Source organism: Phoxinus phoxinus, assembly GCF_949152265.1.
Source record: "Phoxinus phoxinus genome assembly, chromosome: 3".
In the NCBI taxonomy this organism is placed as follows: Eukaryota; Metazoa; Chordata; class Actinopteri; order Cypriniformes; family Leuciscidae; genus Phoxinus; species Phoxinus phoxinus.
Genome location: NC_136878.1, coordinates 43,866,862 through 43,893,829, shown reverse-complemented (window position 1 = coordinate 43,893,829; position 26,968 = coordinate 43,866,862). Strand labels below are relative to the sequence as shown.

At 36.5% G+C, this 26,968-nt stretch overlaps 1 protein-coding gene across 2 annotated transcripts in view; it reads right to left on the bottom strand.

The window, feature by feature from the left end:
- Window positions 1–5,757: 5,757 nt before the first annotated feature.
- Window positions 5,758–26,968, bottom strand: part of LOC306995458 (voltage-gated potassium channel subunit beta-2) — a 62,442-nt gene continuing 41,231 nt past the window's right edge. The window contains exons 5-16 of one of the 2 annotated variants that reach the window (XR_013796857.1): window positions 25,733–25,812; window positions 18,475–18,519; window positions 18,182–18,226; window positions 15,960–16,003; window positions 15,790–15,876; window positions 15,607–15,692; window positions 14,003–14,123; window positions 11,392–11,486; window positions 11,119–11,239; window positions 10,776–10,864; window positions 8,711–9,291; window positions 5,760–8,265 (exon numbers count right to left, since the gene is read on the bottom strand). Coding sequence is in view for 1 of the 2 variants with exons in the window: in XM_079607075.1 (XP_079463201.1) it covers window positions 9,202–9,291; window positions 10,776–10,864; window positions 11,119–11,239; window positions 11,392–11,486; window positions 14,003–14,123; window positions 15,607–15,692; window positions 15,790–15,876; window positions 15,960–16,003; window positions 18,182–18,226; window positions 18,475–18,519; window positions 25,733–25,812 (903 nt within the window). In the remaining variant the exon portion in view is untranslated. Of the gene's footprint in view, window positions 9,292–10,775; window positions 10,865–11,118; window positions 11,240–11,391; window positions 11,487–14,002; window positions 14,124–15,606; window positions 15,693–15,789; window positions 15,877–15,959; window positions 16,004–18,181; window positions 18,227–18,474; window positions 18,520–25,732; window positions 25,813–26,968 lie in introns of both variants that reach the window. The other variant, XM_079607075.1, reaches the window with a different exon arrangement.

Below are 26,968 nucleotides of genomic sequence, written 5' to 3'. Positions count from 1 at the left end.
CATGAACATCAGAACATGAATATAGGCTACACTTGTGGATTAAAGCAAGGATTAAAAAAAAATGTCTTACTGTCATTTAATACGAATTTTGATATAATTATGCAATAATTATTATTTAGCGAAGAATAATTATAATCTATTTAATTATAGCGCCACCTTGTGGCCGATTTCACATTTGGTGCGCATATTCATTTTCACATGTATGAATGTGTCTATTTTAAAATAGGCCATTCAGATTTAATGTAATTCGCTGGTCTGGAATTAGCCTACAGGTGAGCTAATTCTGTTGCCGTAGTGTTTCATTTTTACCATAATGCTGTTTAAAGAGTAGACAAAGTAGGCTACGGTGCAATTTTAAACGATAAACCTTACAATAACTGTTTTGATAATAACCCTCTGCCGATCCGACTGTCTGTGGGAGGACAAACATGCAGAAGGACAGTCTAGTTTTCAAGAAAGCTGGAGCTGTCAAAAGTTTTGCAGACAAATAAACTGTAATTTCTCGGTTCAAGTAACACGGAAAAAGAGTAAAGGTTAATTTACATATAACTACTGTAACATTGCCAATCTGAACACACATCCAGAGGACTCGCACTCTATATAGCCAAAGCTCAAGAAACTGTTCATTAATAAAGCAATGGGCTACCATGACCTTCATTTTAGAATTAATTATACATTATGCATTATTCACGTTAATTATGAACATGTAGTAGTTCTCTGGTAGATATTTAAAAAAATAGTAGGCTATGCCTAGTTAGCTAATAGTCAAGTACGGCATTCAAATGAGCGCTATTACTAATCCATTAATCTGAGTTCCTTAGTTATTAGTGATTACCGGTACTTGAATGTTAATATTGCGTTATCATTCGTTAATGATGGAACAGTATTCTGTAGTATTCTGCACAATAATCTGTAGGCCTAATTTATTTATTTATTTAGGTGATTTCTGAGTGTTTAAAGCTGTGTTAGCGTGAGTGAGTGTGTGTGTGTGTGTACTACTGTATTATGCACATTCAGCGCATTATGTGACTGGTGCAATGATCACAACATCAGACTCTCAGTGGGACATGAGGCACAAACTCAGAGCACACACACATATCTACACACTCTGCTAAATGCACGGTTATTTTTAACCCTTTGCGGAAGAACTGGGTCAACTGATATATCTACAACTACACAATGTTTTATGAGGGATTTGAAAAAGCTTTTTTTTTTTTAATCCGCTATTATCCTGATGATGCTCTTTGATGTAAGAGATATTTACTGTACATACTGTACTGTATATTCAACAAGACAAAATAACTACATTTCAAATGCACATCACCGTTTGTTCTTCAAGAACCAAAGTAAATTCTGTCATCATTTACTCACCCGTCATTACAAACCTCCCTCGTGAAAAGTGTGCTTAATTGTGTTAAATGTGCACTTTTACTGTACTTCAAATCTTAAAAGTGTATATGTTTAATAAAGTGTACTTGCAGAAAACATTATTAAAATAAAAGGCCACTTAAATGTACATATTCATGAGCATGTTTCTTATTCAGCGGTGTCTTTACAAAGAAAAGAAGACAAAAGAAGTAATAATGAAATTACATGTAAAGTTACTGAAGTTGGTCAGGAAAGCTCACTAAAGTTCAGCTAACTGCATTTAATATAAATTCAAACTATAATACATTTAATTTAATTGCAATTAAAATCCAAATAGGAAAAACAAAAATGACATTCAGTTTGCACTCAAGTATATTCTTTTAAAGTATATAATTTCCATAAGTACTTCTATTAAAAGTATACTAACGTGTTTCACAAGAATAGTATGCATACTTTATAATGATGACAGACTTTTCATTTTTAGGTGAGCTATCCCTTTAATACGATGTGTTGCCTCCTCTACTGTCTCTGGCTGCTTTATATTACAGTTGTGCTGGAGTTGAGCATATACCGGTATGTATTTTATAAATAGATGAATATATGTAAACATGCAGGATTTTTGAATCCCTCATGAAACAATCATTTCTGCACGGGGTTTGTAAACGTTTGAGCAAAGATGTCTCTGAGTACTGTTGAATTCGGTCTAATGTGCAAGAGGTTCGAGTGCAGTTGTATTTGTTTCATCAGATAAATAGCTTCAAACAGTCTGACAATTTTTTTTATTTTGATATATCTAATTTTTATGGAAGCTTGTTTCCACCACAGAATAAAAAAATAAAAAAGGTAATTGCGACTTTTTATCTCACAATTTTGACTTTCTTTCTCGCAATTGTGTGATATAAACTTAGAATCAGTCAAAATTTAAAAGAAAATTTTAATGGTTTTATTCCGTGGAAGAGACGAGCTTCCATAATACATTTTTTGATTGAGATTGGCACTAAAAGTCTTCCCTTATTTCAGGATTAAAGGATGAAATTGATCTATAATATGTTTTTGTAAGATTTTGCCAGAGAATATTAAATCCAGAGAGTGTCAAATCACTTTTAAAATGTTGGATTTCTTCAAATGACCTTTACATGTGAATCTATAACGACAATGTGCTTTTATTATGTGAGTATTGTGTGGTGTGAATTTGTCCTGTTGGATGACATTCACAACATACTTTAATGTGTGTATGTGTGTGTGCGTGCGTGCGTCATCATGACATAAATAACACCTGTGACAATAATTTTCTCCACACATTTTAAAGGCAAGCAAGATACATTCAGTACAGGGCATGTTTCTTGTTTGTTTGTTGTTGTTTTTTGTTCTTTTTTCATTTTTTCTTGTTGCATGACAAATTTAACATATTCAGGCAAAATTACCATATGAGGGAGTGCACTAAATGTATATATACATTAGTTCAGGTTAACTAATGATAGTTCAGTCTTGCTAATGATTATGCATGTTGATTTAAAAAGATCAATCATTTCGATGCCTTTCCATCTTGCCAAAAAATGTTTCAGGAACCGACTCCGGTGCCGTTCTTACAGAAGTCATCGAGCACTAGAAATACAGAGAGACATTAGAAACAACCAAAGCTGAATACAGAAGGGAACTTGGATTAGCACTAGCCCCATACAGAAGTGACCCAGCTTGACCAGCTTGACCATTCGCCCTTGCTGAGAAAAACTGATCTCAGATCTGTCATGCGTAAAGCTGCGTTCACAATACCAGCGATTCATTTCAATGGAGAGCTGTCGATTTTTGGGCGACACATTTCTTTGTAAGCGTGTCCAGCGATGCGACAACGTTGAGCTATGGTTCGAAACACTTTTGTAGACCAAAACCCTGAAACGAGTTAGCAATTTAACACTTCCTGGTTCCATTGTCCTGAAGTAAATGGGTTTTTTGGTTAAATGGCGGAAATAAGGTCAGCGGTGAAGAAGTTTAAGACACTTTCGTGTTTTATTCTACGACATAAAATACATCAATATTACCCACTCGTGATTTTTTACGCTGCTACTTGTCTAGAAAAAGACGGTTGCTAACCAGTGTCTAAATGTGACTCCGGAGGTTGTGGAGGAGATTAAACATCCTCACACTGAACATGTAAAACTCAGCATCGTTATGTTTATAATCGTGCTCTTAGAAACTATTTGAACTCAAACATTCTGGGAAAATGCTTTTTTCGATAAAAACTGAAGCTTATTGGTGGTGACGTTGAAGTCACGTGACCGTAGTGTAGTTCATTTAAAGCCTAGATTTAGCTTTTTACTTCTAGCGATTGAATTTAGGCTTCAAAATGCATTAAAATTTGTGTTCATCTGTGAAAATTATCTTCATGGACAAAACGTGCAAGTGTCATAAACTTTTGTTGATCACAGAGCTTATTTTTTGGGCGATAATCCAAAAGCATATGGGGAAATCCTATTGGGTTTTTGTCGAGGGAACCAGCGTGATGCTAACTTTCAGGTTGGCCAACACATTTTCCTGTAGCACTCTATATGTTTAACTTTATGCAAATGAAGAGCGACTTTTGGGAGTGACAACCAATAGGAGTGAATGCCTGCGATTTCAGCAATCGTATACGATCATAACAAATCACACTGTACATAAATCGAATAAACTTGTGTACATTATGTATGTAGACTGTACGATGATGACACCTATTGAATCGTAGGCGACGCAAGTTAGTATAGAAGAATAAAACGTTATCAGCATGAGCTAGTGCTAGTGGTAAACAAATAGAGCAAGTCGAGATGAACTGCACTTTGGCATCAAAGGAGGAAGAGAAAGAGGAGAATATGGACGCGGTCATGGCTAGGGAAAAGAGGACAGCTTGCCATGCCAATTTTGCAAATGGAGCTTGAGGAAAGTAGATTTAAGTTTTAGCGCCATGTCGTGTTGATCAATACACCATTTCATGTTGCATTTTTATTGGCTAGTCAGTAGATGTAGACAGCCGTCTTTGAACCTCTCTCACTGTACGGCGAAGAACCGCCGTTTAGGACCGTTAGAAATCGCCACGATTGGTCATCTTTCGTCTGGGACAGCACAAAATCATACAATGAGAACCGGGCATAAGGCCATGTTCAGACTGCAAGCAAAAAAAAAAAAATTGCATATCCAGATTTTATCCAGATGGGTTTTTGAAAGTCTGGACAGAAAGAAAACAAAACAAATTAAATTTGTTTTTTTCAAATCTGATTAAAAGCGCATATGGAGGTGGATTTGAAATGCGATTCCAATCAGATTTGTACAGATGCGTCTCAGTCTGCACACTCAAATTGGATTTCAAATCGGATTTCACTGTCTGGACACACAAATCTTATTTGACCACTTAATAGTGCGGGCTGTCTGCCTGAAAAGATCTGATTTGAAAAGAAATCTGATTTGCCTGCAGTCTGAATATCGCCGCTGGCAGTGTGAACGCAGCGTAAAGCTTTGCTGAATAAGTAGAGTAAAGTACGTAGAGCTTTCCAATAAAATTTCAAACAACGTAAAAATAAAAACACAAGATTGTAAGTGTAACAAATACAGAATCTTGCTAGCTTGGGTCTGGTTTCTCAAATGCAACGCATATTACTCGTATTAAAAGATTGTAAAACTGATCTCAGTTCAATATAAAGAGTTTCTGTTCGTGCCTGTTTGTGCTGAACTAAATGTTTTTTGACTGGGTACTATGTATGCTTGTTTCTGCCACGGAATAAAAACGATAATTACGACTTTTAACTCACAATTCTGACTTTCTCAGAATCCTCAAGCCAGAATTGTGAGTCATAAGCTCGCATTTGTAAGGGAAAAGTCTGAACTGTGTAAAAAAGTTGCAGTCAACTTTTGAAAATGTGAATTTCTATCTCACAATTAGGGCTGTAAACGATTAATCGCATCCAAAATAAAAGTTTGTGTTTACATAATATATGTGTGTATTGTGTATAATTATTTTGTATATATAAATACACACACATGCATGTATATATTTGAGAAATATTTGCATTTATATACTGCATATATATTTGTATATAATTTATATTATATATAAATAGAACTATTTTATATTTTATACTACATTTTTTTTTTAAATATATACATGCATGTGTGTGTATTTATATATACAAAATAATTATACACAATACACACACATATATTATGTAAACACAAACTTTTATTTTGGATGCGATTAATCGTTTACAGCCCTACAATTCAGACTTTTTTCTCGCAATTCTGAGAAAATACAGGTTATAAACTTTGAAGTGCGAAAAAAGGTCAGAAATGTGAGATATAAACTCACAATTGCGAAATATAAAGTCAGAATTGCGAGTCGCAATTAATTTTTTATTTTTTATTCTGTAGCAAAAACAAGCTTCCATGGGGTTCGGCAGAATGCTGTCAATTACAACAGAACATAGTTTGAGCTTATGATTTAGTTTGCATTTTTACAAATGCAATTGCGTTTTTACAGTAATGCACTCGCAATAGTGGAAGTGTATGGGGCAAGGCATTGTACTATGTTAAATATTAAAATACATGCCATTTTGAAAGTGTAACCAGAAGACGAATGCGAGAGAATCACTTCTCTGTGCAAAGTATCTGATTTTTCAGCTGAGCTTCACATGTTAGCTTTAAACCCTGTGGTGCGTTTGCCCTCAGATGTCATTTCAAATGCATTACTGTAGAGAACATTTTTATTTTTACAAGCTGAGATCAGTCCGAATGATTTTCTGTGGTAACCGACAGCATACCATGCGATGAGTTTTGGGTTATGGAATAATTTTGGTTCTGAGGCACTGCACATTGTGATAGTCAGTAATGGCCGATGGGAAATTAACAATATATATTTAATCTATAGCAAATCTGTGTCTTTCTCTCTGAAATAATGGAATGACACAAACACGTTAAAAGTGAAGCGCTTCGCTTTTCATTGTCACTGACGCAGCTTGTATTTGTCAAACACACAAAGCAATACTAGCACAGTTCTCTGGTCATGTTAACCTATGACCCTTCATGACTATTTGTGAACTATGACCTTTAAATTATGACTCTGTCCACTTAGTGCAAAGGACCGCTCAAGCAAAGCCCCACACATATGATGCCTTGCAAAAGTATTCAGACCAGGAACCAAGCAATTACAAATCCTGCATATAAAGGTGAAGTATGCATCTTCTGCACCACCAAACAGAACAACAGATTTGCAGAAATAACAGTCCCAGCTATATCCAGCCCAGTCATGCTTCCCAAACACATATGAGTGAAATGGAACAAGAAACATTAGGGCGGGACTTGATTTTGTTGTGGGAATTGATTTGATGTTTGGATGGGTGTGCTTTGCTATTGGTGGATCTCATGTGAGTGACAGGTTGCCCCGCCCTCGAGCCGGTAAACACTAGAGAATGTTACTACTTTCTTTTTGTCAGGATTTTAACACAAATGATGCTTGCATTCAAATTTAGATTGTCAGTCATAAGCTAAAGAACATAATATATATTTTTTTTATTTTTTCAAACTAGAGTAGGCAAACGCTATTGCTATAATGTTGCTACAACTCATTCTCATGGCGGTTCATAACTTTATTTGCGTTTTGGCAAATTTGTGGCTAATTCTTATGAAATATTTTCATTCAATCTGTTACGTCCCGCTGATGGGTAGGTTTAGGGGTGGGGTGGGGTAAGGGATCATGCTTATGTTAAAAAACAAAAAAACATAGTGATAGTAATACTGACTAAAAGACTTGTTATGAATTGGTGAAGGTCTGAATATGTTTGCAAGGTACCGCATACACACTCACACGCCCCTCCCCTAACTGCACGGATTCTCTTAAAGGGACAGGTGCACCGTTGTAAACACAAGGAGAGATGGAAAGGAGGGAAATGGAGGAAGACTTGTGATGTGTCCAAACAGCTGTTTGCAGTTGCTGCGTGTTGTTCCCGTCACACGCCGGAGTCTTTGCCACGCTCTCCTGCACCGCGAGAATGAAATGTGACAGGCAGCGAACGAACGCCCCAACAAACGGGGACAGGCACCTCAGAAACTGCTTCGCTTGCGTCAAGTCCATTTATCCGAGTCACTCAGGTGCAACCGAGAGTTAGATCGAAAGAGTCACTGCATGCACACACACAAACACTCGCTCATAGTCATACTTTCTTGAACACACATCCAGGCCCACGCGGAATCTGCGCAGAGTTCGGCAGGATTCATAAACTGCTACACATCGTTCGCCCCGCACATCTTTTGTTCAATAAATATTTGATAATGCTTCCAGCTACCAATAATAATATAGCACTCTTAGCTTCCTTTTATCACTTTGATCCATTGTACAGAATTCCTTAGTGGAAACAGTGGGATTCTGCAGTGGAAACTGTGGAATTCTGCAGTGGGAACTGGAATTCCGTTGTGGAAACTGGTATTCTGTAGTGGAAACAGTGGGATTCTGCAGTGGAAACTGTGGAATTCTGCAGTGGGAACTGGAATTCCGTTGTGGAAACTGTGGAATTCTGCATTGGAAACTGGAATTCCGTTGTGGAAACTGGTATTCTGCAGTGGAAACTGGTATTCTGCAGTGGAAACTGGTATTCTGTAGTGGAAACAGTGGAATTCTGCAGTGGAAACTGGTATTCTGTAGTGGAAACAGTGGGATTCTGCAGTGGAAACTGTGGAATTCTGCATTGGAAACTGGAATTCCGTTGTGGAAACTGGTATTCTGTAGTGGAAACAGTGGAATTCTGCAGTGGAAACTGGAATTATGCAGTGGAAACTGGAATTCTGCAGTGGAAACTGGAATTATGCAGTGGAAACAGTGGAATTCTGCAGTGGAAACTGGTATTCTGCAGTGGAAACTGTGGAATTCTGCAGTGGAAACTGGTATTCTGTAGTGGAAACAGTGGAATTCTGCAGTGGAAACTGGTATTCTGTTGTGGAAACAGTGGAATTCTGCAGTGGAAACTAGAATTATGCAGTGGAAACTGGAATTCTGCAGTGGAAACTGGAATTATGCAGTGGAAACTGGAATTCTGTTGTGGAAACTGGTATTCTGCAGTGGAAACTGGAATTCTGCAGTGGAAACTGGAATTGTTGTGGAAACTGAAATTCTGTTGTGGAAACTGGAATTCTGTTGTGGAAACTGGAATTCTGCAGTGGAAACAGTGGAATTATGCAGTGGAAACTGGAATTCTGCAGTGGAAACTGGAATTCTGTAGTGGAAACTGGAATTATGTTGTGGAAACTGGAATTCTGTTGTGGAAACTGGAATTCTGTTGTGGAAACTGGAATTCTGTTGTGGAAACTGGAATTCTGTTGTGGAAACTGGAATTCTGCAGTGGAAACTGGAATTCTGCAGTGGAAACAGTGGAATTATGCAGTGGAAACTGGTATTCTGCAGTGGAAACTGAAATTCTGTTGTGGAAACTGGAATTCTGTTGTGGAAACTGCAAGAAAGTACAGATTCCGTCTGGGCCTGCTGATAAAGAAGATTTGTGACACTCTCATTCACCTCCTTCAATCGGCAGTACTTCCTCCTGGAAGACTGAAACTTCAGTCTCTCCGAATAAAGAAATGAAAGTTGTTCGTGGCATTTCTGTGATTAATTGGTAGGTTATGTTGGGATATTGGAGTAGGGTTACAGAGAGCGGTGTGGTATCGGTAATCGGTATGGACTGGAAGCATGTTGCAGAAGGCATGCAGGTGTTGTAATATACGGGAGAGCAGAAAAGCAATGGTACGCCGTGTTCCGTCTTTTCCCCCTTGCTTTCTTTGTCTTTTCAGGCTGCACATGTTCATGTCTTCTCTCTAGTTCCCTCACGCACGTGACTCTTTCTTGGAGTGAGGCTTGTTGCCCAGGAGAGCATCCATCTCGCTCACCGTCTGAGGCGTCATCTGAGACAGCACCTGAAGAGAATATGAGAATAATGTTATTATGAAGGCTGAGTCTCACTGATCAAAAGTGTCAGTAAAAACATTCTATTTTAAATCAATGCTGTTCATTTGAACTCTATAATCAGTCATCGAGGAAATGCATCACAGAAATATCAGGCAACTCTAATATTTTCAACAAGGGTAATATAATAAGAAATGCTTCTTGAACATCAAAACCCTTGTGAAAAATAAGTACATTTTAGACTTTATTTATGTAAATAATATACTCAAGTGTGTATTGAATGTACAGCAACGCCTTCTGACACTAAATTGCATGTTATTTACATTTACAATTAAATTAAAATATATTATTGCTTACATTTATATGAAATGCAGTTAGTAGAACTTAAGAGTGTTTTACCCACTTAAGTACATCTTCATATGTAATTTCATAATTGTCTTTGAAATATGGTTAAAGTGTATTAATGACAGCCCGATGATTATTCACAAGCATTCATGGTAAACCAAAATATACTTTAATGTAATGTCATAATGTATTTAAATATATTTGTAATTACACATGTGTGTGTAATGATAAGGTTGCAATTTAGTACATTTAAAAAAAATAACATGCTACAGTTAAAATCATAATCCAGTAATTTACATGTGCTTTATTTAGTATGTTAGTCGACACATCAAAATAAGTCTACTTCTTTAAAGCACAACAAAAGACTTAACTTTTCATTTTACAATATTATAAAACTGTACTTAAGTGTGTTAATAAACATACAGTAGTCACGAATGTGAACTTTCTTTACGTACACTTAAGAGGACTTTTATTTAATCAATATTATATTACCTGCAACTAGTTTTTATTTATTTATTTATTTACTTTTAAGATTTAAAGTGCACTACAAGTTAAGGCTGTAAAACGATTAATCGCGATTAATCGCATCCAAAATAAAAGTTTGTGTTTACATAATAAATGTGTGTGTACTGTGTATAATTATTTTGTACATATAAATACACACACATGCTTGTATATATTTAAGAAATATTTGCATGAATATACTGTATATAGATTTATATATAATTTATATTATATATACATTATAAATATTTTATATATAAATAACAAATTTTTCTTAAATATATACATGAACGTGTGTGTATTTATACATACAAAATAATTATACAAAGAAACACACATTTATTATGTAAACACAAACTTTTATTTTGGATGCGATTAATCGCGATTAATAGTTTAACAGCCCTACTACAAGTACACATGTAATACAACTAAGCACACTTCTTTTTTCACAAGGGAATGATTTCTGAAGGATCATTTGACTGAAGACTGGAGTAATTACAATTATACTGTAAACATTCCTTCCTTGACCTTCTTTCAAAAAACGTTTTAAAATTTGTGCGGTTGTGTGTGTGTGTGTGTGTGTGTGTGTGTGTGTGTGTGTGTGTGTGTGTGTGTGTGTGTGTGTGTGTGTGTGTGTGTGTGTTACCCGCAGGGCTCCGAGGTTCTCAATAAGCTGGTCTGTATTGGAGACACCAAGAAGTACAGAACTAACCCCTTCACTGCGCAAACACCAAGCTGAGGGAGAGATTTCACAATATCTTACTGTAGACAAGCACCTTTTTTTATTAAACACATTTGAATGAACAAACCGTTTAATGACCACCTGATGCATATCGCATGCAAAAATGGCAAGCACTTTCTCAGTCTGGCATGCTCTAATATGACTGGTTGACTTTACACAACTAAGGCACATATATGTGGATGAGTCTTGGTCCGAATAAGCCTGAAAGTCGATCAGACAAAATCATGCTGAGCAGAGAGACACTCACCAATGGCAAGTTGAGCAGCCGTGCAGCCCAGCCTGTCAGCCACCAGGTGGAGCTCTTTGATTTTTTCAAGCTGTCTGCGCCCTTCCTCACTGTACACTCGCTCCTTTAGCCACTGATAACCCTAATACACAATCAAACATCGAGACCATCCAGTACAGGGATATAATATCAATGTCATTGCATTAGATGACAAAATATCAAATCAAATGACAATGAGAAATTGAAAAGTGGGAGGAGAGAAAATCTACTGCTGACAAACTCTTCATGACTCACTTTCATTGCGGCTCTTGAACAGTCTGGAACGCCATCGCTGTATTTTCCTGTGATCAGCCCACATGCGAGAGGAGACCAGGTCATCGCTCCAACGCCTGACACGACATGTGACAGTCACAAGACATGGGGTTTGAGTTGACATCTGTCCTAATTAAACCTCAAATCCAACTATTTAAATCATGATTATTTTAAAAATGTTCATAATTTAAGAAGTTGGGCATCACAAAAGTTGCATTTGCGTCATAGCACTGTGGTATGAACTACTTCTTCAGTACATTTTGTCCTTCAGCTCGGCTATTTTAATGCTGGAACGTAGGATTGGTGTCATTAAAAGATTATGTACTAACAAAATATATTTTTATAGCATAAAACGTTTAAAAAACAACAACAAAAATGCATTATATCATGGTAAATGCTTCATCAGTGACTGAGCTCTTAAAGAATTAGTTCACTATCTAGCAAAACGATCGGTCATTGTCTAAAAAAAAAAAATATATATACTTTTTAACCACAAATGCCCGTCTTGTACCATCTCTGAGATGCGCCACGTATTACGTCATCATGTTGAAACACGACAGGCATTTGTGGTTAAAAAGTATATAATTGTTGTTTTTTTGTGAAAATGGCCGATCGTTTCGCTAGATAAGACCCTCATTTCTCGACTGGGATCGTGTCGAGCATTTGAAGCTGCATTGAGACGGACATTTGAACCTTCTTTGAACATTGGTTGCCATTGAAGTCCATTAAATGGAGAAAAATTCTGGAATGTTTTCCTCAAAAAACTTAATTTCTTTTTCAACTGAAGAAAGAAAGACATGGACATCTTGGATGACATCCAGTGGCGCCGCCAAGGGGTGGCCAGGGGTGGCCGTGGCCACCCTTGGCCGACTCCTGGCCACCCCACTGGCCACCCCACTCGCCAGTATACATTTTAGTAGCATCAGTTATGCATTTCATCCCTAATGCACAGCCAGGCAGGCAAGCCGCTCTAGACTTACGATCGCACACAGTAGCCCGTCCCTCCCCCGCCCCTCCCCTCCGTACATGCCGCTGTTGCGCGCTCAGACAGCAATAGCTCAGCGCGTGCACGTCGGTCAACAATTTTAAAAGAAGAATACGAAGACTACCGGTAAGTAAATAAGTAAAAAATATTCTTTAGTAAAAGAAGACGGGGAATTATGTGTCGTGACGTGCTTTTTAAGTGCCAAATGGTTACAGTAGGCTATACTGTTACAACAGCTTTTTTATGCGTCTTTGACACGTTTTGATAAGAGTTACCTAGCTAACGTCGTTAGCTGGTGCATGTATATGTGTAACAGAGTTTAAATAATGCTGTTAAATTCATGCATTAATTGGGAAAACTCGACATTGGCTGTTGCATCACTGGCATTTGTGTGCGTGATATTGCGGGCGGAGCTACGTCACCACCAGCAGAGTCACATCTCTCGCTGCTGGTAAGTCGCATCAATAAGAGCTGCGTCATAAAATAGAGTTTAGATTGTTTTCAAGTGCAAGGTTGGACTTTATAAACTACACACAAGTTTACTTCATGTGTCTGTTAGTTCCAAGTTCTGTCAGTCGAGTCATATGTGTTATTTGCAATGATGAAATGGAGTGTGTGTATGTATTAACCTGCTTGTGAACTCTGTTTATTTCATTTAAGAAATTCATGCAACGTGATGCACTGTCCGTTAAATATAACACAATAAACCCAAGTATATCAGTAGGAGTTTCCTTAAGTCTTTCTGATAGTTTTCTTCAGGCTAGTTTTCTTCAGGCCGGTTTACTACAACAGTAGAATACAATTCTGAAATTATGGTTTATTGTTTTGGTGTGCCACCCCAAGATTTTAAGTGGCCCCATCTGGCCACCCCTATGAAAAATTTCTGGAGGCGCCACTGATGACATCGGGGTGAGTAAATTATCAGCAATTGTTTTGTTTTTTACTAATCCTTTAAAGGTGAACTATGCAGGTTTTTTACCTTAACTGAACAGCTTCGGAGTCATTGGAATGGTTATATTACTTTTTTCGGGTTGAATGGTGGTCGTCTCGCACCCCCCTATCGCCTGTGAGCGGAAAAAACACACTTGCAACTTTGGGCCGGCGGGCGTCAGCGTCAGGAAGTATCGCGTAATATCAAGTCTCGCGATGTAACGAATTGCTTTACAGCAAAAAAATCCGCTAAAATTCTGTCATTATTGCGCTCGCTCACGCTGTTCAAACCCGAATGAAGAAGACGTTGTAAAGAATGTCCCGTCTGCTTTGGTGTCGTTGATCTACTAGCCTCTGGTATCTGAGAGTCGACAACAAGTTTTTCGACAGTGTTGTCAAATATCTATTCCGAAGCTGTAGCGGGAGCTCTATAGAGAAACCTGCGAGCAAAAAGCGAGAATACAGAGAAGAAATTCCCGAACCTGCATAGCCCTGCTTTAATAGCGTGATAAAGACTTAATAGTTTTTTTCTATCTGTTGTAAAGCGCGCTAATAAACTAATAAACAGTAGGGCCCGGACTACGGCCCGTGGTACGTTGCATACTACATAAAGCCTACAATCTGAGCAACTTCCTTTTGGTATAATGAGTGATTTGAAGGTAACTTTTGTGGACTGACCGATCTTGTGGTAGAGCTCTGGCAGCTGCACCTCGACTTTATCCCTCTGGAAATAGTGATACTCGGCCTGCTCGCATACTGGTGGGATTAAGTTAAACTGCCTCGCTACGGAGTATGCCTCCTAAACACACAAACACACACAGAAGACAAGAAAAGGTTAGACTGTCCTTTCTGTGGCCGAGATGCTAACAACCAGTGTTTTATACAGCAGTGTTTAGGAGTAAATAAAAGAAGCGACACTACAAAGGTACATTATGTAGGTTTTTTTTTGTTCAAAACCAACTAAATTTAAATAATGCATCAATACATCATCAATCCTTCTTCCAAAAGGTGTTTTGTCTTACCCTGATTCACTATGGTAAGCTTATTATATATGTGTTTATGTTTTAGACCCGTCGGGATGGTTTTTATGGGAAATTGCGTACATGCGTCACTCGCTCGTGAGCGTCTCGTCATATATGTAAATAGAGAAAAGAAGCTCCGGCTACTTTGATGTGTGTATGTTACGAGAAAGGTTGACATGGAGTCGCTAAATCTCCAACCTCACCTGTGTCACAAGATAACACCGAACAGAGGAGAGTCTGCTGGCAAAAAGAGAACGCGACAGAGCTCGTAATAAAACATGAATCAACATCGGCTTGGCTTTTCGTGGATGGCAAGAACTAAGGAAACTGAAATGCGGAGATTGCGTTTGTATTACTCAACAGGTGAGTAAGGTATTTTACTGAACATATAAATTGCCATATGTATCTCTCTAACAGAGTTGATTTTAAAGCATCATCTATTGTGAAGGATCATTTCATTATGGTTGTTGTAACGCTGTGCTGGAATGTAGCGTGCTAATGGGTAAAGCTACAGTAACGTCTTCAGCTCGTCAGCTCGAGATCCTTTCCATCTAAACTGGTTAAATCTCTTACGCCTATAGTGAATGTTTTATGAGCAGTAGGATACCGTCACGCAGAGCCAATGCACAACCAAAACAATGTTCTTCCACAAAATGCATGCAGTTTTGTTTTTTAACCACTAGAGGGCCAAAAGTTACACAGTGTACCTTTAATACAAATGTATATTGTGTGACAGTAATTCATTTATATTCATAATAGTGTAGCGTGTCTAGTAAGTTGAAGTGTCTAGTGTCTTACTAGACACGTCAAAATTATCTAGTGTCATCAAGTTATCAAAGTGTCATCAAAATTATAACAAATAAAGGCTTGAAATATCTCACTTTGCATGTAATGAGTCTATATAATATATTAGAAGTTGAAACTAATATATTATATAGACTCATTACATGCAAAGTGAGATATTTCAAGCCTTTATTTGTTATAATTTTGATGATTATGGCTTACAGCTTATGAAAACACCAAATTCAAAATTAGAATATTGTGAAAAGTTTTCATAATAATCATCAAAATTATAACAAATAAAGGCTTGAAATATCTCACTTTGCATGTAATGAGTTTAATATATTAGTTTTACCCTTTAAGTTAATTTACTGAAATAAATGAACTTTTGCACCATATTTTTCGAGTTTCTGTATTATGAAGAATAGATGGCATGCTTATGGAATAAACTTTGGTATATTGAGGGACGATAGATCCTACCATGATCTCCATGGCGCTCCAGCGTGACGTGCCCCAGTACATGGCCATACCCTGGTTTATAACAAATGTCATCGCACGTACTACCTCTGAAAGAACATACACACAACAGTGCTCGTGATAAGCGATATAGCATAAATGATTCATTCATAACACATGCCATAAAAGATGTAAGGGAAGAGAGACCTTCCATGGGGCTGTTGACATCGTTCCGGTTGGCAAAGACAATATCCACGTAATCCAGCTGTAGTCTAGACAGGGAACCTCTGAGACCTGTGGACACATCACCATCACTGTCTCTCCGCTTAATTATCATCGTCATAATCGAGAGAGAGGTGCGATGAGCAGCACTTTACCTTCTATGATGTGTTTTCTCGACAGGCCTCTCTCGGTCTCTGCCCTGAGGATTATGAATGCAGACGTCAGAGAGGAGAAGATATGGAGTCAGAATATTACCACAGTATATTCACTGAGTATTAGCTCGTGGAACATGGAGTACAAGAGGTTAATATTGAATGACTTATATTTTAAACACAATATCTTAATTGTACACTTACATAATTCTATATATTCTATATATAGAGAGAGAAATAAAAATTAATAAATGTAAAAAAAGAATGTGAGCAATTTTACAGATATTTATATATATTACTGCTGTCAATAATGTGTATCTATATATATTATATATATATATATATATAAGGGTGTCGTGTGTGTGTGTGTGTGTATAATACATTAATTTACATATACACACACATAGAGGGCCCTATCTTGCACCCAGCGCAATTGACTTTAAACACCGACGCATGTATCATTCCTATTTTGCTAGCCTGGGAAAACCCAGATTTGCTTTTAGATTTGCTCTGCAAGTGGGTCTGGCAAAGAGCCCATTGAAACCCATTTCCAATCCGCCGAAATCGCGGCACCAATCAGAAACGTTTTACACGATGACGACAGAGCAGAGACGGTGACGCAGATTTTGTACATTACAAAGATGGATGCCGCCGTGGAACATCACAACATCACTCGTTCGAATCAGCTATCGCGTCTGTTTCAAGCGATTTAAAATGGTCATTTTCGTTAACACAAACAGAGAATTGCTGAGAGTCTCGAGATGTTTCTCCGTCGCTCTGCATACGTCATGTCATTCATCGCTCTGATTGGTTTTAGATCTTTCCGACGTCCGTTGGTGACGCCCCTGTGGAAATGAATTGTCTATGGAGCTTTGCCAGACCCTTACTCAGTTACAACTGAGAGGGTCTGGGTTTTCCCAGGCTACTATTTTGCACCCGTTATAATGTTAACGCGCATCCACTTTGATTCTCTAATATAAACAGATGCAGCAGTTTTCATTTTTGCAAATCATACATTATTACAAGGAAAAATATTAACACACGAGGGAAATCATTGTTGTGTCCGTGAAGATGTGAAAAAGATCTATCTAGATAAAAAAAAAAAAAAAATCTAGATTAGGCTACACATTTACCCAAATTATACGCCTGTTTAACCGAACCTAATTTGGGTGGGTTTCTCCCATCATCCCCAATGTCACTTCTCTGTGTTTTACGGCCCTGACGAGAACGTCGGTTTCCTCGGCAGTGAACCGCTCCTGGCGTGCGCCGGCAAACCCGCCGTTATAATAGCAATCCGCCATGGAACAAGCGCGCTGGCTCTTAAAGGGAATGTGAGATGGCGCTCTGATTGGTTTATTTCACGTTACGCCCAAACCACACCTATGAGTAATGAAGCTACTTCAGACCAACACATTTTAGATTTGCGTCGGGCGCAAGAGTCATTTATCCCGCTGGGAAAATAGCAACAGCGCCGGGATCCGCCCACAAAGTTACTTGCGCTTTGCACTTTGACACTTGCGTTTCAGATCGTTAAAATAGGGCCCATAGAGTATATATATATATATATGTGTGTGTGTACATGCACATATATAAACAAAAACTTTTAGTTTAGATGTGATTAATCATGATTAATCGTTTTGACAGACCTAACATTATTATAAATGATATATTATATGTGACCCTGGGACACAAAACCAGTCACAAGTCGCACGGGTATATTTGTGGCAATAGCTAACAAAATTTATTGAAAATTATTGATTTTTATTTTATGCCAAAAATCATTAGGATTATAAATGAAGATCATGATCCATGAGGAGGATATATTGTAAATTTCCTACCGTAAATATATAAAACATGTGTTTTTGTGAGTGAATGCAACACAATCGTGAACATAAATGCACAACTTTAAAGGAGATTTTCTCAATGTTTTGATTTTTTTGCATCCTCAGATTACCGAATTTTCAATAGTTGTATCTCGGCCAAATATTGTCCTATCATAACAAACCATACATCAATGGAAAGCTTATTTATTCAACTTTCATATGATGATGTATACATCTCAATTTAAAGAAATGTACCCATGTGACTGGTTTTGTGGTCCAGGGTCACATATCTGCAAATATAAATGTCATTTGTAAATTACTTTTTGTTTATATGTTCATTTTGACACTATTCTGATTTCTTCATGTTAAACTATATGATTGTAGAACTGAACAGATACTCACTGTCCTCCCCAGTAGATCTTAGTCGTTACTACATAACTGGACCGTCTGAAACACATTTTTTTGGGGTGGTTATTATAGTGAGATCAAGCATAATCCTGTCCTATAATTTTGTTCCATTGAATCCAGAAAACACCCACATTTACTCTGAACTCAACCTGACAAAACCCAGAGCACAGGAAGAAATCTTGAAACAACTTTTTGATTAATGTCTGAGAAGAAGAATATGTACACTCAAACTAAGTGTACACCACAAAATTAATTCAAAATGAGAAGCATAAGAATAAACAGGATACCTCCAGCCTTTCTTCTTAATGATGTTGCCTAGAGTGATTTCAGCCCTGCAGAAAAAAAGGACACAAAATCTGAAAATTATTATTTCTAAACTTGAAAAGAAATATCTAAACATCCTTAAAGCACTTTTTATTTTTACCTGAGAATCAAAACTGTTTAAATATATCACATAAATATATTAAAATGGTCATATATATTTTTTAAAATCTTATATTATATTATTTTATATTATATTATGTTATATTATATTATTTTATATTATATTATGTTATATTATATTATGTTAAATATTATTGTATTATATTATATTAATCAAAAATATCACAACATGTTCATTTATTTCTTATTCTCCATGTTTTCATTATATTAATTCGTATTTATACTGTAAGTGAGATAAAAAGACTGAGACTGAAAGAAATGGGAGAGGGGCGAGAGCAAGAGGAGAGTGCTGAAGAGGCTGGGAGTGAAGGACTGGTAAAGCACACATGAATCATGTGCCTCGGCTCTGCACGCGCTCAGACCAGCGCTGTTTAACTGACGGCTTGCTAAGACAAGAATCACTATTACTATTTCTAATGCTTTGGGTTCAGGATGTGAGCAAACTCTATTAAACTTAAGCATGTAACTTGTCCCACATTGCTTGTGCATGGGAATGATAGCTTATTAAAGGCAGATTTAATAAAAATATATATATATATATATTTCAATAAAACATTGAAAAAGAAAGCTTCCAACATGAAATAAGAAGTGAAGGTACAGGTAAACCAATGACCTTGTGATTCCTTTTAGAATTTTGTAATATTCTTCCTTATATTAAGAGTGATTATGTTTTTGATAAATCTATATTTTGTGTTATTTGTATCGTATCACGTGACCTTGACTAGTTTTATGTTATGCATGCGTAACGATGTTGAAGAAGAAGAAGGAAGAAAGAAGGGTTGGTGCATGCTGGACAGTCTTCTGACCGTGGAAAAGGCTAATGTGTGTTTTTGGCGTTTAATTAGATCTGAGAACTGTGAGTGATTTGTTATTTGATTCTCTTGGTGTTATGTATTGATGGTATTTTTATGTTTCTATGTATTTTAGAGTTATTTACTACTTATGGACAGCACTTTTGTCCTTTTTAATGGTTTTGAAAGTGCTTTATAAACAAAAGTCGAGTTGAGTTTTTGGAACGTGAATAATTGTGAAGTAGTTCTGAGTTTGATCTGTTTTATAATGTAACAAGACAAAGAAAATGTAAAGCTTTACAAGACAAGTTATGGATTCAAGCATCAAATCCTTTGTGCAACACTCTTGTGGAAATGGCAGAGAACGAAAAATGGCTTAGATTGCCATTACCCTTGTGAAAAAAAAAGAAAGTACTTAATTCCTACTTAAGTGGGTCAAAAAACACTCTTAAATTCATCTAAATGCATTTAATAAAAATTTTATTTATAAATGATAATACATTTTCATTTAATTTCAATTACCATGCAATAAAGTGTTGAAAACATTACATTCAGTTCACACTTAAATATATTCTTAAAGTCTCCCTGTGGTGAAACGCCAGCTTTTAATGTTGTTTATATGTCTATGTGGTGGTGTTAATATGCTTTAAAACCATGTGCAAATTCATAAGTCGACAGCATTGAGTATTTTCTGCTTAAAACTGCAGTGAACCAAAGACAGTCTCAAAAACACGGTTTGAAATCGCTGGTGTTTCTGACGTCACAAAACTACCTTGTAACCAATCAGATCAACGTGTGATCGTCAACCAGTGGATCTCTGAGTTGAGTGAGTGAGTGGAGGCGGGGATCATTTGCATATTCATAGAACCACGTATACTAAATGACGCAAGAGTGTCGAGTTACATTCAAGATATTTTAAGGTACTCAAGGAAAAAACATTTAAATATGTCATTTTGGTGATCAAAGATGAGCTTTAAGGAATACAAATATTGACTACAGGGGGACTTTTTCTAAAAAAGCTTTTAACATGAAATAAAAAGTATGTGTACAGGTAAATCAATGACCTTGTGATTAGAGAGGAATGTTCTATCCAGGTTTCTTGCATTATTTGCGATACTAATGTCTGAAATGTACGGTGCCTTACAGGAGCGAGTTTGATTCAATTAGTTCAATTTGTGAGACAAATTCACTAGATTCTTTAAAAAAAACCTATAATGTCAGCACATTCCTGAAATGAGCTGATGTGAAAACAGAAGTGACTGTGTGAGCATGTAAGTGGTGATGTAGGTCACCAGAGCCGTATGCCGGCCAGATGCCCGCTGTACGCAGGACTCTGGAAGCGTGAAATGGAAAGACATGCTTTGTGTAGTGACCCTGCATTTAAAAGTGACCTGGCTAGCTGGCTACTGGCTAATAGACATTCATTTTACAGCATTGACTATTTCTTAAACAGATTAAAAATGTTTAAAAGAGGTGCTTCACAAAAGGGTTGTCAATAAAACTTGGCTGCCTACATTTGATTTTTTGGTAACACTTTACAATAAGGTTCATTTATTAAACATTATTTAATGTATTAACTAACATGAACAATACATTTGTTACAGTATTTATGAATCTTTGTTAATGTTAGTTAATATGAATAAAGCTGTTCATTGTTTGTTCATGTTAGTTCACAGTGCATTAACTCATGTTAACAAGATTTTAATAAAGTATTAGTAAATGTCTAAATTAACATTAACAAAGATGAATAAATGCTGTATAAGTGCAGTTCATTATTAGTTAACGTTAACTAATGTAGTTAACTAATGTTAACTAATGAACCTTATTGTAAAGTGTTACCGATTTTTTTTTTTTTTTATCGGTGCCACCTGGCAAGAGAAAACAGAATAAAGGCGGTTGTCTTCCCTCCCTTTTGCCAAATAGGTAGGAAAACTTTAACACCCATAATGCACTGGGCTTTTAAGCATTATTGGATGTTGCCATCCAAGCCCACTCCCACCAGTCTGCTATACGCTTGAGTCAAACACCTCCTCGCTTTAGTAGGAATTAGCAAACTTTTAGTCATAACCCCTCTTATATTGGCATAGGCATATTTAAAACAGTAATATCCTATACTAAACCTGAACTAATCTTGACAAACTATATCATTTGTACACTTACAATCTCTAGTTTACATATTTGGTGACTGATTTTCAAAATAAATTACAGAGGAGCCGTAATTTATAAATTTGCAACAAGAATGTTCATACTCCTAAGGCGTGTTCAGAACTTTATTTTGAAATCGTGATGAACATGAAAAATCATGAAAGAATGGTAGAAACCTCAGTTTGTTTTCATGCCAAGAGTTCAAAAGATAGCATCCATTCAATTCTTTTAGAAAAAAAGGTCTGAAATTTTTTTAAATATAAAGAAAATAATAGATTCAGCATTAGTGATGTGGCAGCGAGCTATAATGCACATACGTGTTCTTTCTGTGTTTCTTAGAGGTTGAATTCAACTCAAAATCTGCCGAACTTCCAATACTACTTCTGAATGGGATGTCTACTTTGAAACACAACTTGTTCAGATTTTTGTCTTTGATTTTGTTGCATTTTTAGAGTCCTCCAGGTTTTGAAAATATATATTTTATATAAAATATGAATAATTACATTTTTAAAATTGTACATTTTCATAAACTCAAACTTTTTGTCTGTTTAACTTTTTTAATTTATTTCACTTCTACAAAAATCTGCCAAATGTCTTCTTTAAAACAAGACCAATCTTACATCTATATTCCAAAACATTCTTGAATTACAACCATTTAATTTCGGAATGTGCATTTTCATGTCTATTAAAAAAAAAGGGGGGGGGGGGGGTCGCTTAAGGGGTTAAAGGTGTTAACTTGTACTGATCCCTGGTGTAAGATTGCAAACATTAAATGTTTAGCAGGAGTGAGTTATTTCATGTCAATCCGACTGTTCGTGGCGGGGATACAAAAAAAATGTGAAAGTATAATCTGTAGTTTTGACGAAAGCCCTAGAGTGAATTTCTCTGTCCACAATAACACCGTGTACACGTGAACATGGTTTATTTACATATACTACCGACATTGTAACAATACAAAGCGCGTTGGCAAAATTGGCAAAGTTACACTTTCATTTTTCAATTATTAATATGAGTCACAAAACACACAATGCAGTTGGGTAGCATCTCTGTGGACTTTTTTTTAAAAATGAACATCAAGATTTTAGATTAAAATTTATATAGCATACTTTAGATTGAATATTAGATTAGAAAAGATTCAACTTTGTCACTGTGTAAATGCGCGTGCGCGCACACACACACACACACACACACACACACACACACACACACACACACACACACACACACACACACACACACACACACATGCATTTATTAAAGTATTACTGTATATCATTTTTGTTAAAATGCATTTAAGATGCAGTGTATATTTGATCAACATTAATTTGTGATCAGTCCTATAGTGTATGGATTTTTTAATATTCAATAAATAGCAGGTAAAAAAAAAGCTTTTATAATTATTATAAAAGAACTAGCAGTTTGAAGACAGTTTTATATGGAGTAAAGCATGTCACACTACAGGACATGTGGATTCTCAGAGCTGATTCATGTAATCTACACATGCTGACGATGAGCGTGTTCGTATAATCCCTCCAATAATCACGAAGATCTACTAACAGCTGTTCAGTCACACAACCTTTATTTCAAACTACGGTTATATCACATTACACCAGCACTGTCCAGTCCTGCTCATGGAGAGCCTCCATCCTGCAGAGTTCAGCAGCTCCAGTCTGCTCCAACACACACGCTTAACTGGGACTGAAGCTAAACCCTGCTGGCAGGAGTCTCTCTCTCTCTCTCTCTCTCTCTCTCTCTCTCTCTCTCTCTCTCTCTCTCTCTCTCTCTCTCTCTCTCCCTCTCTCTCTCTCTCTCTCTCTCTCTCCCCTCCTTCTCTCTCTCTCTCTCTCCCCTCCTTCTCTCTCTCTCTCTCTCTCTCTCTCTCTCTCCCCTCCTTCTCTCTCTCTCTCTCTCCCCTCCTTCTCTCTCTCTCTCTCTCCTCTCTCTCTCTCTCTCTCCCCTCCTTCTCTCTCTCTCTCTCTCTCTCTCTCTCTCTCTCTCTCTCTCTCTCTCTCTCTCTCTCTCTCTCTCTCTCTCTCCTCTCTCTCTCTCTCTCTCTCTCTCTCTCTCTCTCTCTCTCTCTCTCTCTCTCTCTCTCTCTCTCTCTCTCTCTCTCTCTCTCTCTCTCTTGTTCAACAACACTACCTACAAATACAGATCTCAGCTCTCAATTCTGTTTAGTCAGAAAGAGATGTAAAAAGAAACAACCTCTTATAAAAAAAATTTAACAATAAAAAAAAAAAACATGTAAGATTTACAATACAATATGTAAGATTTTTGTAATAAAATATCCAAAAATCACTTGCACGGTGTGATATATTTCCTGCAGTTGTGTACTTACAATATCCTAAAAGTTCCCAAAAGTTTTTAATTTCAGAGAAATTCCAATTTTAAATAATGGCTCGTCTCTGTTCACTTGTCGCCTGTCAATGACGTAATATCCGCGTTATCCCTGGTTTCCACTCGTACTGCCATAGTAACCATGGCGACAGACGTGGACAGCTGCGTTACGTCTAGCGGCACGTTCGCGCTGTTGTTGTTTCGTTCAAACATTATGGACCATGGCAAGCAGACTTTGGGACAAAAGAAGAACTAAAGCGAGGATCAACATCAGCGTGGCGTGTTCGAGACGCCGAGAGCTCCACGTCCGTGACTAACTCGACAGAGACGCCGCTCTTGCATACTTTGTGTACATAAATGTACATAAAACTAATCAATGTTATAGTTCAACGTGATGAAATGTTAGAATATGATCTGTATGTTATTCTAATGTTGATCTACTGTAGCTTACTGCTAGTCTCATACAGACAAACTAACACAGAATAACATTATAACTTTCAACACAATCAAATGCAGTTTAGTGTGATCGTGTAGAGCGAGTGAGACAGCGCTGCGTTACCTCACAAGATTCATTCGTCTAATAAACTGTCCTGTGTGAGTAACTAGTAATTCAGCACTTGTGAGTAGTTGGGTAGAAATTAAATGTCCTTATTCCTTTATATCACAGGACTCGTGTGTGTGTGCGCTGATATCTGTCTCTCATTAGCTATCGCGCCCTGCTTCACACCACAGTCATGATAAAAACATCAATGTTTTCACTCATCCATAAACATTATTAGATCCATCGGCTTGACGACAAGTTCCATAACTCCGCTTATGTGTCATCAAGCTACGCCTTTGCTATCGTAAGAGGTTAGCGACCCTTAGCGGCAAAAAAAATTACATATTGTGGCTTTAAGAATATAGAATATAATTATGTAAGTGACTTATTCACGATACAGCACTAGCCTCGAGTACCTTATTGCTTTTATAAAACGGTTACCACACATTACAAATATTAAAACAAAAAAATATGTATCATTGTAACTTTCATGAAGGAAAATCACTAAAAGTCTACAGGTAATACTACAGGTTTTCTACTGATACAAAGCTTAATGCTAAATCCTGAAGTATCCCTTTAAGTGTTTGGACACCTAATTGCATGCTAATTGCAATTCAATTAAATTGAATTATAGTTAAGATTTATATTCCAGGGTAATATTATTTATTTATATTTATATTATATGCAATTAGCTGAACTTTAGATTGCTTTTTTGACCCACTTGAGTAGGACTTACAGTAAGTAGCCTACATCTTTACTTGTAATGTCATAATTACTGCTATTATATTTGAAATATGGTTAAAGTGTACTGTGTACAAGCATGTATGGTTAACTAAAACTAAAAAATACTTTAGTGTCATTTCTATTCAAACGTGTATGTCATTCACTTCAACATTTCTTATGATGGAAGTTACAATTTAGTAATATATAAAATGTAAAATTGAATAGCACACTAAAGTTAAAATTAAAATCAAGTACATGTGCTTTAAAGCACAAAAAAATGAAGGATTTAAAATGTACTTTCATGAAAGTGTACTCTATTTAAGTACATGTAAGTGGTCTTTTTAGCATTAATATTATATAATATTATTCACAGGTACGAGTAAAATATATATATACTTTCAAGAATTGAAGGACACTACAAGTGCATATTCGCACTTCTTTTTCACAAAACACATTCAGAAATGTATTGGTAGGAACAAAATCCACACATGTGGTCCAGTACAGAACAGCAGAAAAAAGTACATGGGATTTCTTATCCGATATATTGTTGGGAATCGATCGTACCTGCCTGAAGCATAGACTTCTGCTGTGTCGAACAGATTCACTCCGTTCTCATAGGCTATCGTCATCAGACTCTCTGCCATCTACAGAAGAAAACATGCATAAACTGACAGAGATCCGGCCATTTACATGAATGCTCTTGGTGCAAAAGATGCTTCAGTTACCACAGAAAAATAATTGAAACTCATGCAGATGATCATGCAGTGTGTTTTACGTTTGCGATGCCGTTCCCTATCGTGAGTGTGAAGTTGTTTCTTTGCTTTGATTTTACACTGTGTTTGACAAGTTGTAATGATGCTGTAATGATGCTGTAAATGCAGTGTAAATTGTGTTATACACAGAAGAATATTCCTTTTAAGGTTTAAAATCTCATCATTTACTGTGCCGTTGCAAACCTGTATGACTTTCTTTCTTCAGTGGAACAGAATGTTGGTAGACAACTTTTGGTTACCATTGATTTCCATTGTGTCAACAACAACAAAATGTTTATCCATATTATCTTCTTTTATGTTCCATTGTAGAAAAAAGTCATATAGATTTGGAATGACATGAGCGTGAGTACATAATGACAGAATCATCAGTTTCTTTTGTTTGAACAAAAGAAACGGTATCTCTTTAAGCATGTACAGGTGAAACTCGAGAAATTCGACTATTGTGCAAAAGTTCATTTATTTCAGTAATTCAACTTAAAAGTGGAACGTAATATATTATATAGAAACTCATTACATATTTCAAGCCTTTATTTATTATAATTTTGATAATTATGGCTTACAGCTTATGAAAACTTTTCACAATATTCTAAATTTGAATTTGGGTGTTTTCATAAGCTGTAAACCAGAATTATCAAAATTATAATAAATAAAGGCTTGAAATATCTCACTTTGCATGTAATGAGTCTATATAATATATTAGTTTCACCTTTTAAGTTGAATTACTGAAATAAATGAACTTTTGCACGATATTAAAAATTTTCGAGTTTCATCTGTAAATTACACTGCAGAAAGACGCTGGAAGTAATAGAGCTGCACGATTCTGGATAAATTGAGAAATTGAATCACAATTTTTTTTCGTTTAAAATAGAGATCACGATTCTCCCACGATTCTGAAGAGACAAGTAAACAAAATAACATTTAGGGACTAAATCACTCAAGGTTCTGACAAAATGTCAATTGACCGTTCGCAAAGGCCCGCCCTCCTTAGTTACTGTCGCTATGTCCGACAAGCTACGCCGCTCTCACA